Source organism: Bubalus bubalis, chromosome 15 (assembly GCF_019923935.1).
Source record: "Bubalus bubalis isolate 160015118507 breed Murrah chromosome 15, NDDB_SH_1, whole genome shotgun sequence".
NCBI lineage: Eukaryota > Metazoa > Chordata > Mammalia > Artiodactyla > Bovidae > Bubalus > Bubalus bubalis.
In genome coordinates this window covers 27,243,731-27,259,455 of record NC_059171.1, presented here as the reverse complement: position 1 = coordinate 27,259,455, position 15,725 = coordinate 27,243,731, and the positions used below count along the sequence as shown (strand labels likewise).

The window sequence follows — 15,725 nt, the reverse complement described above, 5'->3', positions numbered from 1 at the left end:
ACTGCAGCCTACCAGGCTCCTCTGTCCACATTCATACCTATAAAGACGACTCAAGGCATAACCTGCCTGCTCTTCTTTTAACGGTCAGTTTAGAGTCATTGCCTGCTTTCTAATGGGAGGGGTACTGCTGAAGAATCAAGTCTCTTTCCCTTCCTTAGATCTTTCTTACAATCAGAAGGCAAGGAAGTTCAGATGTTTGCTAGTTCTTTGTGATAGATAATTTATGAGATATGTCCATGAATCTAATAAAGAGTGAATGCTTTGAGTAACTCTATTTGATTTACATTGAATACCTACCATTAATGAGATCAACATAACCACTGCTCACTATAGCCACCGGGGAGAGTCTTCGAGTTTCTGTGTCGGAATCTAGGCTTTCGATAGGCATCATTGCATATTCCATCCCAAAGCACCTATGGCCCTGCCATTCTGGAATGTATTTACAGGTTGAATCTCTAATGATTCCTGGAAATGGTAGAAAACACATTTATAAATGAAACAGAATCTCCTTACAAAAGCATTCACATATTATCTTTTGCTTGTATACATGATTAATAAGTACAAAATATACATTAGAGTACATCAATCATTAAAAATAAAAAATATGTTTTGTTCCATGAACCTGAAGACTAACAGAGTAAGATCCAACAAACCTTTATAAGGTGCTTTTTCAGTGACAGGTATTCTACTTCCATTTGGGAATGTGAGCATCACCTTAGGAATTCTATAGTCTCCAATTCCAAACTGGCTATTTCCATTCCATTCATATTCTGCTTCAGGTATCACTGAACCAGAATTCCCCAGGAAGGAGCCATCCATATCTCTAAGTAAAGATTTCCTTTTGGCATCACAAACCATATCTACACAATCTGATGGATTCACCTTACTGGGGAGAAAAGGTGAAATGCATAAATACTTAGATTTAGTATAAACTCCCTATTTCTGGAGAGCATTAAAATATAGTTGCATATTTGATTAGAGTAACACAACATTGTTTGAATCTTATTTCAGAAAGGATTCAAAGTGGGACCAAGTAGCATATATAATTAGCATTGTAATGATGCTTTCCCATTGTATTGACTTGGTCTATTATTATGATTCATTAACATTTCAAAAGGACAATTTATATCTGTTGAGAAAAAAATTAAATTCCATTTTGCTATTTTATATTTTGTTGAATGATACATTTCATATTTGTGCATTGCTCAAAATATACTAACACTGCTCAAAGAGTAGGTAAATTACTCAGTAGTGCAGACATATAAAATCCTTGTGTTGGCAGGGAAGTCTTTATATTTTTCCCTTCCTTTTCTTCTTTTTAATGGTTCTTTAAGAATTATAAATGTACTGCATGTTTCCTATAAAATAAATCCTTAATAAAAGCTCAGTCCACTTCACTTTCTATCCCAAGTTTTTAGGCTCATCAAAAATTATAGATTAGTATATATTCATTCTTGTAGGCTTTTGTCTATGTATATACAAGCGGATATACTTAAATTATAATTTTTATGCTATATATTTTAATAACCATTCTGTAGATATCCAAACTGTAAGAGATGAAATACTATAATCCCATCATGCAGTTCAATCATAGACGGTATTCTGCTTTCATCTTGAGCCACCTGGAGTGTTGACTGTTATTAGGTATAATAATAAAAATGGCTGCTTAATTTGCAATGTACTAGACATTGTATGGAGAATCAGGGACGGGGGAGCCTGGTGGGCTGCCGTCTATGGAGTCGCATAGAGTCGGATACGACTGAAGCGACTTAGCAGCAGCAGCAGCAGCAGCAGACATTGTATATACATGGTATATAGTATACTTACACTATATGATACATACAATGGGGAAATAAGATTTATTCCAGAGTTATAGAAACAAAATACTATCTAGTAGACCTGAGCTTTTTGCTAAAAAAGATGTGAAACTATAAACTATTCCTTACTCTACTCTATTAGTTTTGGAGATTATTTATAAACATTTCTGTAGGCTATGTGTTCTTTGTGTTCAAGTGTGTGCAGAGTGTTTTTGTAAGCAAGTCTGTGAATAGAGTGCCCAGTGGCACTCTTACATTATAGTGTAGGGCTCCATCTTACTTCAGGTTCCAAAGAAACAGAACCTGAGATGTGGATTTTTGTTCAAGTGAGTTATAAAGAGAATTCTCAATAAGGAAAGGAGAGAAGAGGAAAGGAGAGAAGCCATATATAGCAAGGGAAAAAAAGGTGGACAACTATGGTCTACATACCAGCTTCAATCTGATCTCAAGAGAACCTCTGGATCATGAATTACACCCAGAGGGGTTCTACCTCTTCTTGTATAAATTAATCATTTTTTTATGGACTGCAAGAAGGTGGTAGTAGGGAGAGCTTTAGCCTCTCAGAACTACTCCTGTTTGAATAATCTTCTGGAAAAGCAGGCAAATGCAGGTCATTACTGGCCAACATGTAGAGCATTTGAGGACGGGATGAGCTACCTAGTAAAAGGGATCTGGGACTGTGCCAACAGTATCCCAATAAAAGCATAGAATTCAAAGACATATTTTAAAACATAATGTTTTCTCCATGACCTAGATATTAAAGTTATATACGAAATCTGAAAGATTCAATGATAACTAAATAGGAGCTAATAGCTCATATTAGCTATTAGGAGGGGGGAGCCTCCAGTGAGCCAAAAAACACTTCAGTTTAACAGTTATTGAGGAGATACTGGGTTTTCATCAAAATAAGATCAGATGAAATCAAACTAATTAAGAAATATTGCATTTCTCTGAAAAGATATCTATCTAATTAGCATTATTTCTTGTCTTCTCTCTGTACTGAAAATGGTCAAAGAGCTCTAATGGAAATTTTCTTTCCTCCAGTACCTTCTTATATCTAAATTCCTGGTCTGTCCATCTTATGAAGAATAGCAGTTACTGGCTATATTCCTTCAAGACTTAGGATCTAAGTGGTTCAACTTCTAGAAATATTCTGACACCAACTAACCTTTGTGATTGAAAAAAATCATCATTCAAAGTTTCTGCATATTCTAAATCACATGATTATAATGAATCATTTAATTTCCAAATATACACTGTGGATATTTCCAAATATCCAAAGATATTTGGAAAGCAAAAGGAAATAAAAGAGGTAAGGGAAAGAGAAGAAATGATAGACATGATTTTCATTTCTAATGACTATTAATGGAGAGATCTTAATGTACAAATACACTTTGGACTCAGTCTGTTATCTTTCATGTTTAAAGATGGTGCTGTTTATGATACACGAGCAGAAAAGAATGAGAAAATATACATAATAAGGCCTAGATTCTTCAAGTTACCTGAAGGCATAGATGTATTAGACACTTTCATAATGCCAATTAAAATTTCATAGACATGAACAGTTACTTTAAATACAGCAACTTTCTCAGGTCTATGGCAGGGAAATAAAACAATGGAAAACTGTGATGACAGGGAAGAAGAAGCTTAATTTTCACATATTTTACCTTAAATCAGGCCTATGGATAAATATTTTCGATTGTTCAGTAGTGTCAACCAGCTGTATGTTCTTCACATGAATTGGATGCTGTAAATCCTCATTTAAAGGGTTAGTAATGAATATTACATTAGTTTCACCTGAACAAACATTTTTAAATCCAACAAACGTTGTATCTAAAACAAAAATAATAGGAAAATGATTATCTGCTGTAGAGAAAGTGTCGAATCAGTTTTGTTTCAAATCTATTGCACCAAACATGTCATTTAACACTACATTGAACATGGAGCTCTTACGTGTCAGGTAAGTGTTAGTCGCTCAGTCATGTCTGACTGTTTGCAACCCTATGGACTGTAGCCCACTTGGCTCCTCTGTCTTTGGGATTCTCTAGGCAAGAATACTGGAGTGGGTTGCCATTCTCTTCTCCAGGAGATCTTCCTGGCCCAGGGATCAAACTTGAGTCTCCTGCACTGCAGGCGGACTTTTTACTCTCTGAGCTACCAGGTGAGCCCATGTGTCGGGTAAGACCACCACCATTTGTGGACTAAATCCACACCACTGAGTAGTCTTCTCTTGTATTTCCTCTGAGCTTGGCATATTTTCTCTGTGATTTGCTTTATACAATGGGACAAGAGTAACATAAACAGATTTGAAAAGAGCTTGCATATGAGGGCTCACTCTCTTGGTACTTTGGGGGAATTCTGTGATTATCAGCATGTGAGTAAGCCTAGGAGATGTTTGGCTCAATCATTCCCATTATCCCATCAAGGGCCAGCACCAATCACCAGACATGGAAGTGAAACTATCCCAGACTAACCAGTCCCTAAGACATCTTGTAAAATGACAGCAGCTCAGTGAACAGTCCTAGATAAGATTAGCAGAACTACTCAGCTGAACAAAACCTAGATTGCCAAGCCACAGAATCATGAGCTAAAAAATGGTTGTTTAAAGGCTCTGAATTTGGAGGATGATTTGTTATGCAGAAAAGGATAACTGAAACACTATTGCTCCCTTGGTTTTACTGCAAATATTTGTGGTCCAAAGATAAAACTGATTGGATCAAAAAACAAGCTCTTTCGCACTTAAAATGAGGTGGATGAAACTGGAGCCTATTATACAGAGTGAAGTAAGCCAGAAAGAAAAACACCAATACAGTATACTAACGCATATATATGGAATTTAGAAAGATGATAACAATAACCCTGTGTACGAGACAGCAAAAGAGACACTGATGTATAGAACAGTCTTATGGACTCTGTGAGAGAGGGAGAGGGTGGGAAGATTTGGGAGAATGGCATTGAAACATGTAAAATATCATGTGTGAAACGAGTTGCCAGTCCAGGTTCGATGCACGATACTGGATGCTTGGGGCTGGTGCACTGGGACGACCCAGAGGGATGGAATGGGGAGGGAGGAGGGAGGAGGGTTCAGGATGGGGAACACATGTATACCTGTGGCGGATTCATTTTGATATTTGGCAAAACTAATACAGTTATGTAAAGTTTAAAAATAAAATAAAAAAAAAAAAAACTAAAAAAAAAAAAAAAAAACTTAAAACAGTAAAAAGTGGCTCCAAAAAATGCTCAAATTAGCTATGTGCTATCTACTACCCTGCTTGATTACATTTTATTGTAAGAAAATATTGCATATACATGAATATAAACCTGTAGAATAATATTAACAAAATATTGCAGCAGTAGATGCTGTTCATACACTATGCAGATATCCTTTATTGGTCTTAAACCCATGCGGCACGTTAAGCAATTTTTGGCGAGGCTATCCACGTTATAAAGTGAAAGTCGCTCAGTCATGTCTGACTCTTTGCAACCCCATGGACTACACAGTCCAAGAAATTCTCTAGGCCAGAATACTGGAGTGGGTAGCCTTTCCCTTCTCCAGGGGATCTTCCCAACCCAGGAATCGAACCCAGGTCTCCCACATTGCAGGCGAATTCTTTACTAGCTGAGCCACAAGGGAAGCCCATCAACAAAGACACCAGGTCAATAACTTAGACATCTATTTCTGTTTTGACATACTCTTTCTCATAATTTTAACTCCTAAAAATGTGAAACATATTTTCATTTCCCCAACTCTGTCCTCACTATGCACTGACTGTGCTCCTCAACGGGCCCTGAGTCTGTTCTCACGATGGTCTGACCCTGGTCCTCACATCAGCCTGTCTCTTGTCCTCACTAGGGCCTGAAACTCATCCCCTAGAGCCTGACACTAGTCCTTTCTTGGCCTGATTCTTTGCCTAGCAAATGCCTCACTCTAGGCCTCACTGCGGCCTGAAAGTTTTCCTCACTGAAGCCTGATTCTTTGGCTCACTGGGGCATGTCTCCTTTTCTCACTAAAGCCTGAATGATTCCTTACTGGGACCTGATTCTGTTCCTCACTATGGCCTGACTCTCGTCCGCCTTGTTGCAAGACTCTCATACTCATTATGGCTGACTCTCATGCTCACTAGGGTCTGATCCTAATCCTCACTTTGGCCTGACACTTACCCTCACCATAGCCTCACTCTGGTTCTCACTACAGACAAATGATGATAATTTGTTTTGCATTTCTAGGAATTAAAATTATGAGAAATAGTATGTCAAAACTTAGGTGTCTAAGTTATTGACCTGGTTTCTTTGAGGGGACACTGGTTAAAGTTTTCATGAAAGGGAGACTTGCTAAACTGAAATAGAGAATGACTCAGTGTATTTAATGGGAAAATTGAAAATACTTGCTATATTCTCTATATGAATTTGTATATAACTATTTTATATTTTTAAGGATGCAGCCTGGTTCAGTGAAAAAGCAGTGGATTTTTAAGTCAAGAGATCTTGATTCTAATCCTGGCTCTGCCAAAAGCAGTGGAAGTTTGGGAAAACATTTAAGTTCTATGAACTAAAATTTTTTCAGCTGTAAAAGGTTCTAATACAATATAACCCAAATGATACAAAAGGGCATTCCAATTTAGAGAAACTAAGTAATATTAAATCATTATACCAGTGCCTTTTCTCTTGTTTGAGAAGGAAAATGTAATGTCAATTCTTTAATATTTATACAAAAATGGTATTTTTTAATTTTAATTTTTTAATTTTTAATTTTTCTGGCTACATCACATGCAGAGTCCTAACCACTGAACTGCCAGAGAACTCCCAAGGGAACCATTCTTGAAATTGACTCTGATGTCCAGTTTCTTTGCTTGTCATATTGAGCAGATTACTTTAATCATTACTTTTTTAAACTAACAATGAAATTACTAGTTATATTCTACATAGTCTTTACATAACTTAATTGAGTAGATTTTCAAAGACTATGTTTAAACTTGCCTGAGATGTCCAAAAGACCACTGATGGAGTTATAACTCATGATCCCTGCATGGGGTTTCCGAGGCGCCATGTTATGTGCTGAAGAAAAGGTAGGCCAGCAAATCCCACTTCTCCCACCTTTTATAAGAAGAAGAAAGTCAATGAAATTTGCACATGCACTCTTATGAACCCCAAAATCAAAAGTTCTAAAATCTTTACCTGATGGAGGTCTAGAACTTCGATGGGCAGCAGAAAGTTCAATATTGGGATCATCATTAGTTAAGACATCAGAGCAATTAAATTCAGGGCTACTTCCAACAATTAGGGAGTTCTATTTAAAAAAGTTCAAAAGGTAAGCTTTAATAACAACATGACAACGAATAGTACTGAATTCCACTGTAGCAAAGCACAACCTATATAACTTTGAGAAATGGATCATTCAGTAAACCAAGATGCAAAAGATGTGATTTCTACCCTGAGTGGATGACACTTAAAGCAGGAGTGGGGAGACAGGCATATAAATAATTATATATAATGGCATGTTGTGTTTCTATGATAGGAATTTGTGCACGAAACAGTAGCAAGAGAAAGAGGACAAAGTGTCAAACCTACCTAAGCTGGTTCAGGAGACTTCACAGTGTGAGTGAAAATTAAACTAACTGTGGCAAGATTAGCAGGTGATAAGCAAGAAGAGATGAGGGAAGGAGCGGGCAGAGGGAAGGATGGAGAGATTCCTGGCAGAAGACAACGGGCACAAAAGCAGGAGGTATGACTAGAAGGGCGAAGTCGAGAAAATCATTTGCATTCAGTATTTTACCCTTCTCAGAGTTGTTCTTTCTGCTTTGTGTGGCTGCATTCAATTCTTACCTTAATTTGCACCGTTTTACTGGAAATCATGTGAGATAGAGCAGACGGCATGTAAATCATTGAAAAAATGGCCATTCCATTGTCAATCAGGGTCACGTTGTAGATATGCACACTCTCCGTGGTCTGTAATAGAATTTGTAGGTTACACAGTACAGAATACAATCATTAAAGAAAATAAACAATCACTTTTGGGGGATCCATTTACCTGAAAATAAATTCCGTAATCCCAGCATGACCAAATGGTAAATCCCTGTATAAGTGAACATCCAGGAAGGCCATCTTGGTTTATATAGATACCAAATAAACCTCCATGGGCTTCATTGTCAAACCACTTTTCCAGAGAATTAGACTGACCTTTGAAGGAAATAGAGAAGCAAAGAATTAACATTATGAATCAAATGACAGTTATAAGCAGTATTGGTTAAAGTTGAAATTCTTTTCAAAAAGTAAATGTATAATTCTGATGCAAGTTTTAACAAGATAATCAAATATTTGCATGGCTCTGCCATTTATGGTTTATTTAACATTTTTCTCATCTAATTTGTCTCTTCACTGTTACTCAGAATAATTGTATATTCATTTGCAAAACTTTGACTTAGAGTTAGTACCCTTAACTTATTATATCTGATTAAAGATGAGTTTCCTTAGAAAGATTATGAAGTTTGGATTCAAACAATGCTAAACTGAAAAATACAATGGTAGCACTTGTTGCCTGGTTTCTTCTGATCATCCCTTTGTCAAGTTCAGAGTCACTTCCTTAAAAAGCTTTCTCTGACAACCTGATTCAAAGTAGCACTTCAGGGGGACTTTCCTAGTGGTCCAGTGGCTAAGACTCCATGCTCCAAATGCAGAGGGAGGAGGTTGAAGCCCCAGTTGGGGAACTAGATTCTGCACACTGCAACTGAAAGATCCCACATGCTGCAACTAAGACCTGGTGCAGTCAAATAAATAAACAAATGTTTTTAAAAAAACACAAAAAACAAAACGAGGTAGCACTTCAAGTCACTTAACATGGCATTACATTTTTTTTACTTTGATGTTTAATTACCACTTATTTGTGAATTATTCACCTCCTCTCTTCTATTAGCAATAAGCTTCATGAGAGAAGGAACTGTCTCTAGCCCCTTCACTGCCAGATTCCTAAAGCCTAGAAGGTAATGAAGAGGTAGGTGTTCATCAAGTATTTCTTGAATTAATGCATGCATGATCTTGGGAAAGATGCTTAAAATTTTATAACTTCAGTTTCCTCATACATAAAAAATTTTAATGCCTAATTCAGGGTTGTTTCAAAATGAAATGAAATAAATAAAGTGCTTCAATAAATGGAAGCTATACCCATTATTAATATACAGGATAATTAAAGTGGATTTTCATGAAAGTTTTACTTATGGACAAACCAGAGGAGTAACCTTAAACACCCTCTCCTGCTGCTGCTGCTGCTGCTAAGTCGCTTCAGTCGTGTCCGACTCTGTGCGACCCCAGAGATGGCAGCCCACCAGGCTCCCCCATCCCTGGGATTCTCCAGGCAAGAACACTGGAGTGGGTTGCCATTTTCTTCTCCAATGCATGAAAGTGAAAAGTGAAAGTGAGTCGCTCGGTCGGGTCCGACTCCTAGCGACCCCATGGACTGCAGCCTACCAGGCTCCTTCATCCATGGGATTTTCCAGGCAAGAGTACTGGAGTGGGGTGCCATTGCCTTCTCCGACAACCCCTCCTAACCATGCATAAATTTAAGGATTCCTTACAAAGAGGAGCACTGTCTCCTAAATTGTACATTGTACCAGCTCTTTTGTCCAATTTCCCCAAGATCTCACTGCCTCCATCTTCTACTGCTTTTCCCTTCTTTCTTTGAGACTGACATTTTGCCTATGGTCAGTTTGCCTGATTTCTGTTTTGTTTTCTCCCTAAGAAGCTGTTTTCATGTCTACACCTTGCTTCTGCACAGCGTAGCCCCATGGACAAGCATGGCTTCACCTCTGGACCTACTTGTGTCAGAGTTCCTTTCCCAGCTTCCCAGCCCCTCACTTGTCTCGGACATGAATTGCGTAAATTGATGTTGCATCCCAGGAATTAAATCTTCAATTCCTTTGTGATGTCTCACTTTTCAATTGCTTTAAATCTAAAACCTCCTTATAAACACTCCCAATTATTTGGGAAGATCAACATAGTCAGTAAAAATGTATTACATGGCATTATACATATTAGTAAATACTCATATTCACAGGTCATATTTTGATTTAAACAAACCCACAACAACACTTCAAAGAAAGTTTACAAAATTGCATATTTTAAAATTTTAAGTCAAAGGAAAGCCACTTTTACGCTGTTGTGAACTACAATATTTAAAAGGAGCATATATCAAGGAATCAGTTAAACCTGTGCCAAAGTTGTTTTATTCCTTCAAAATGTATTTTGCACAAAAATAAAATTAGCTAAAGTCCAATATTTTTTGAATTTATAGAAAAAATGCTTACTCAAAAAAATTTCAAAAATAACTACAGAGATGTAAAAAAAATCAACTGTAGAAGGGCTATACATTTTTCAGAGAAAATTCCATTTCCTTTAGCTAAGTTTCTCAAGAGGTAAAAAAATTTCAAAAATAACTACAGAGATGTAAAAAAAATCAACTGTAGAAGGGCTATACATTTTTCAGAGAAAATTCCATTTCCTTTAGCTAAGTTTCTCAAGAGGTAAGGCCTGCAGTTCTCTTATTCTATTTTTTTGATTCAATAATTAATTTACCTGGTTTAGTAGTCAAGAGGTTATAAATATTTATACAGTAGTAAGTGACCAGGCACCCTGTTCCTACTTACCTTCAATACTTTTTGCTTTAACATTTTCAATGTTTTTTTATGTAAATGCATATACTGTGTGTGTGTGTGTGTGTGTGTGTGTCAGTTGCTCAGTCATATCCAACTCTTGGTGACCCCATGGACTGTAGCTTGCCAGGCTCATCTGTCCATGGAATTCTCCAGGCAAGAATACTGGAGTGGGTTGCCATGCCCTTCTCCAGGGGATCTTCCCAACCCAGGGACTAAACCCAAGTCTCCCACATTGTAGGCAGAGTCTCAACCATCTGAGGCACCCGAGAAGCTCTCATAGACCACTCATAGTCTTTTCTTGCTTTTCTTCCACAAAACATACTCTACACAAAACAGTTTTACATACACTGTTCTAAAACTTCCACTTATCATTTTAGAATATCCTGGTGATTTCTCCATGCTAATACATAGGTATGCATCTTTTTCCTTCTTTTTTAGAGGGGCCTAATGTTCCAACGTTTGGCTTTCTATAACTAGCCCACAATAACTGGACACAGGGTAGCTTTCAGTTTTCTGCCAGTATAGACAACGCTGTGATGAATAACCTTGTTCACAAATCTTTTTCTCACTGTTGTAGAGGCAACTGTTAGATTACAGGAAGTAGAAATGTTGAGTCAAAGGTAAATGCCTCTATAATTCTGGTAGCTCTTGCCAGATTCCCCTTTGGAAGGGTTATATCACTGTGTGAAGAGTGATGTGGGTGAAGGAGGAGAGGAAAATCGGTTTTAATTTTTTCTTTAAACCCAATATTATATAGAAAAAATTTTGTTTATTGAGTTCTTTCAGTGCCCAGGAAGAGGTGATATTACATAGTCAACTGACAAACAATAATTATTTATTTCTAACAAATTTGGACAAGATATTTACTAATTTTAATGACCCAAAGACTTACCTGAGCAAGGTTCACCATCGATGCGGTATCCAGCCCTTCCAAATCCAGCCACTACATTATTTTGTAAGACTGTATTGGTCCCTCTATTTATCTAGCACAATGATAAAGAAAATGCTTTAGGTCAGGCTTTTACACAATTACACAATGAGAGCAGGTATGCAACATACACCGGTAAACTAATTATCACAATGCTTTCTGAAATAAAAATTTAATTCATTCAAATTTATAATACAAATGAAGTGCTGAAATTACCTTAAGTTCTTGGTGTAAACCCACCACTAGATACTATACCTTAGTCTTCATTAGAAAAGTACATTAAAGTACATTTCAGTCCCAAAATCCACTGGATGTGGTTCAATATTAACAAGCCATACACCAAATTTCAGTATTATAGTAAGATTACAAAAATTTTGTCACTCTTTTTGGTTATATTCTGTCACCAATTTGATTAGTTAAGAAAAAGGCAACTGAGGCAATTATAGTGGGTCATTAAATTCAGTAGAGGCCTTCATTAAAGAAAATCTGCTATAATAAAAACAGGGTTAGAACAAGTATTAAGTAATTACGAAACAATTTTATTTTACAAGCCAAATCAGAGTGGTAGAAATGAAAGGTACAAGCATAGAAGGTTTATTTCTTGCCTAATAGTACCAGCAAAACAGACAAAATCTAACTGAAAGCATATTAAACACCCTTATCTTTAAAGAGGATAAAATAGTCAAATACAACTCATAAAAGTAAAATAAAGTATCTTTCAAAAGATATAACTAACTTCAATTGACATTTGGTTACATTCTAACATCTGTAAACAGATGAAAAGAGAACATTATTATCTCATAAATGTATACTAAGGTCCAACTTTTGGATTTTGCTTTAAGGTGATTATTAACGGTTGCACAAAAACAAAATTCAATCCCTATCCCATCTTTCAAAGTGCGCTATTTTTAATTCCTTTTCCTTCCTATGGTTTAAGTAAGCAAAATAAAAACAAAAGGAAGCTGTCTTTCCTCCAAATCCTCCTTCTGTACTTTCTATTTTCTTGTTCACAATCTCACTCTACATCTAAACAAATAGCTAAAGTAATTGAAGAAACTTCACGGGAAATAGGGTTCAATTAGTAATATCTGATAAGAGTAAATAACCTTGCATAGAGAAGAATTTTAGATGAAAAATGAATTTTAGACCTTCTATATAAGTCTATCATTCCAATTTTTCATTTAAGGAAGGAAACTAAATTCAGAGTTAAACAGTAATATGTGTAAGGCATTCAGTCAATTGGCAGCAGAGAAATCCTATAGTGGAGCTTGAAAGCAGTAATTAATATTGGAGAAGCAGGGAAATAAGGGAAAACTACTTAAACCGAAGGATGCCAACACAGATAAATCCAATGGCGACTGGAGCTCACCTTTTTTAAAAATTAGAGTATAATTGCTTTACCATATTGTGTTGGTTTCTGCTGTACAACAAAGTGAATCAGCTATATGTATACAAATATCCCCCTACTTGGAACGCCCACCCACCCCACTCCCCCGTCTCACCCTTCTAGATCATCAGGGAGCACTGGGCAGATTTCCCTGTGCTATACCACAGGTTCCCACTATCTCTCACTTTTACACATGGTAGCTTACAGTCTTCAAATTTGTTCATACTACCTCAATTGCGGCATGCCAGAGAGTGGAACTCAGATCTTTTCTGTTCTGATAGGTTCCTGGCCAAACTGAAAGTGTAACCAAGTTTCCCCGGACTCTGTTGGCATTCCCCCATATTCTTATGCCTAGAAAAAAATAAAGTCCCCCCAATACATATAAATTTGTAATGAGTACTATGGAGAATGTTGTTCATTTCTTCAATGAAATCAGTTTTCTAGTTTAAGCCTGACAAACGAACCTCTTCAATTTTAGAGCAAATCCTCTAAACTCTTTAATACTCTACCTCTTTAACAGATTTCCTGAAATAGAATCTTCTGTGGTGTTTGTTAAATATGTGGGTTCACAGGTTCTGCCCTAGATTTTAACAAACACACACTCATACTGTATACACCTTCATTGAGTTTATATTATGCTTTAGACTGATATTCAAGAAAGGTTAATTCCCTACAATCAAACTTACTTTTTATAAAATAATAGCATTTATTTGTGAATAATCTTTCTGATTGATATGTTAAAAGTCATAGTAATTTAAAATACTGGTGATTAGATAACTCACATAAGAGGCCCGTCTGGTAAATAATTCTAGAGCTGTACTGTCCATAGCTACATATGACTACTTATATGTAAAGTAAGTACAATTAAATTAAGTATAATTAGACTTAAAAATACAGCTTATCAGTCACATTAGCCACATTTCAAGTGTTCAATGGCCACATGCAGTTTAGTAATTCCCATGTGAGCACAAACTTAGGCCATTTCCATTTTTGCAGAAAGACCAATTGGACACCATGGCTCCAAAGCTTGCATTCAAGGCTATCTGAGAAAGACAGATTATTGGACCAAAATATTATCATATTACCTTCCCCCACTGTAAAGTGAATGATATTATCATCTATGTCCAATCCATCTGTCCCAAATACACCAATTGCAGGGGAAAAGCCGTTGTGAAAAGCACAGCCTCGAACATAAGATGAGCCACGTTCTTGAATCTATAAAACATTGAGATTTAGTAAACATTTAAAAAATAAAACTAAAGTATATTTAAAGAAAAAAAAATTGAAGTAGGTGATTTTCAGTAAACAAATCTTGATAAATAAAATACTCAGTTTACATTCCATGAAAGGATATGATTTCCCAGGAGATCTTTTAATCCTAGGAAATTGCTATATTATTCAATTTATGATTAAATAAAGCAAAAAAAAATTGTTTACCTTAAAAGTGAATTAAAAATTCTCCAGTGGTTTTCAATGCATTTATATTTTATCACTACTTATAAAATGCAATCCACGGGGTCGCTACGAGTCGGATACGACTGAGCGACTTCACTTTCACTTTTCACTTTCATGTATTGGAGAAGGAAATGGCAACCCACTCCAGTATTCTTGCCTGGAGAATCCCAGGGACAGGGGAGCCTGGTGGGCTGCCGTCTATGGGGTCACACAGAGTCGGACACGACTGAAGTGACTTAGCATAGCATAGCATAAAATGCAAAGAAATTAAAAATTATTTTTTCAGAATAGTTTATTATATGATGACCAGGGATTTTTTTTTTTAACCACGAAAGGTGATACTCTAGGCAAGGGATTCAAATTCAAATATCTGTAGGAAAACAGTCAATGAGTAGTTTAGCGGTTTCAACTTCAAACCCACATGATTTTTTTTAATTTTATTTATTTATTTTTACTGACATATAGTTGATTCACCATGTTGTGTTAGTTTCAAGTGTAAGCAAAGTGATTCAGTTACACATATATATCTATTCTTTTTCATAGTTTTTCCCATTATAGGTTATTACAAGAATATTGACCATAGTTTCCCTTGCTATACTGCAGGTCCCTGTTGTTTATCTATTTTACATACAGTAGTGTGTATATCGGAGAAGGCAATGGCAACCCACTTCAGTACTCTTGCCTGGAAAATCCCATAGACGGAGGAGCCTGGTAGGCTGCAGTCCATGGGGTCGCTAAGAGTCGGGCACGACTGAACAACTTCACTTTCAATTTTCACTTTCATGCATTGGAGGAGGAAATGGCAACCCACTCCAGTGTTCTTGCCTGGAGAATCCCAGGGATGGGGGAGCCTGGTGGGCTGCCGTCTATGGGGTCACACAGAGTCAGACATGACTGAAGCGACTTAGCAGCAGCAGCAGCAGTGTGTATATGGAGAATGCAATGGCAACCCTCTCCAGTATTCTTGCCTGGAGAATCTCAGGGACAGAGGAGCCTGGTGGGCTGCTGTCTATGGGGTCACACAGAGTCAGACACGACTGAAGCGACTTAGCAGCAGCAGCAGCAGCAGTGTGTATATGTTAATACCAGACTCCCAATTTATCTCCTCCCCAATAATATATGTATATATTTTATTTAAACACTTTTATTTTATATTGGAGCGTAGTTGGTTACAATGTTGTGTGAGTTTCAGATGTACAGCAAAGTGATTCAGTTATACATATATGTATCAATTCTTTTTCAAATTCCATATAAGAAATATACTCTTTCTCATTTTTCTTAAGTCACCAGCCCTCTAGGCATATTTATCTTCCCAGATATTTATCTGGGAAGATAAATATGCCCTTTTGACAGAGGCATGGATATTCAGACATACTTTTCATTTGAGAAATTTAAGCAGTACTCACTTTGTTTAATAGTAACTATTTGGACATATTTTTGGTCATTGTAAAGCAAAGCAGAGATATGAAATACTATCATAGATCTTCAATTTT

General features: G+C 36.6%; 1 protein-coding gene across 2 annotated transcripts in view; it reads right to left on the bottom strand.

The window, feature by feature from the left end:
* Nucleotides 1-15,725, bottom strand: part of PKHD1L1 (PKHD1 like 1) — a 177,424-nt gene that overhangs the window by 29,375 nt on the left and 132,324 nt on the right. The window contains exons 61-70 of one of the 2 annotated variants that reach the window (XM_006069588.4): nt 13,863-13,992; nt 13,007-13,128; nt 11,355-11,445; nt 7,846-7,994; nt 7,641-7,763; nt 6,993-7,104; nt 6,795-6,911; nt 3,485-3,650; nt 654-886; nt 298-465 (exon numbers count right to left, since the gene is read on the bottom strand). In XM_006069588.4, coding sequence (XP_006069650.4) covers nt 298-465; nt 654-886; nt 3,485-3,650; nt 6,795-6,911; nt 6,993-7,104; nt 7,641-7,763; nt 7,846-7,994; nt 11,355-11,445; nt 13,007-13,128; nt 13,863-13,992 — 1,411 coding nt within the window. Of the gene's footprint in view, nt 1-297; nt 466-653; nt 887-3,484; nt 3,651-6,794; nt 6,912-6,992; nt 7,105-7,640; nt 7,764-7,845; nt 7,995-11,354; nt 11,446-13,006; nt 13,129-13,862; nt 13,993-15,725 lie in introns of those variants that run through there. The other variant, XM_044928623.2, reaches the window with a different exon arrangement.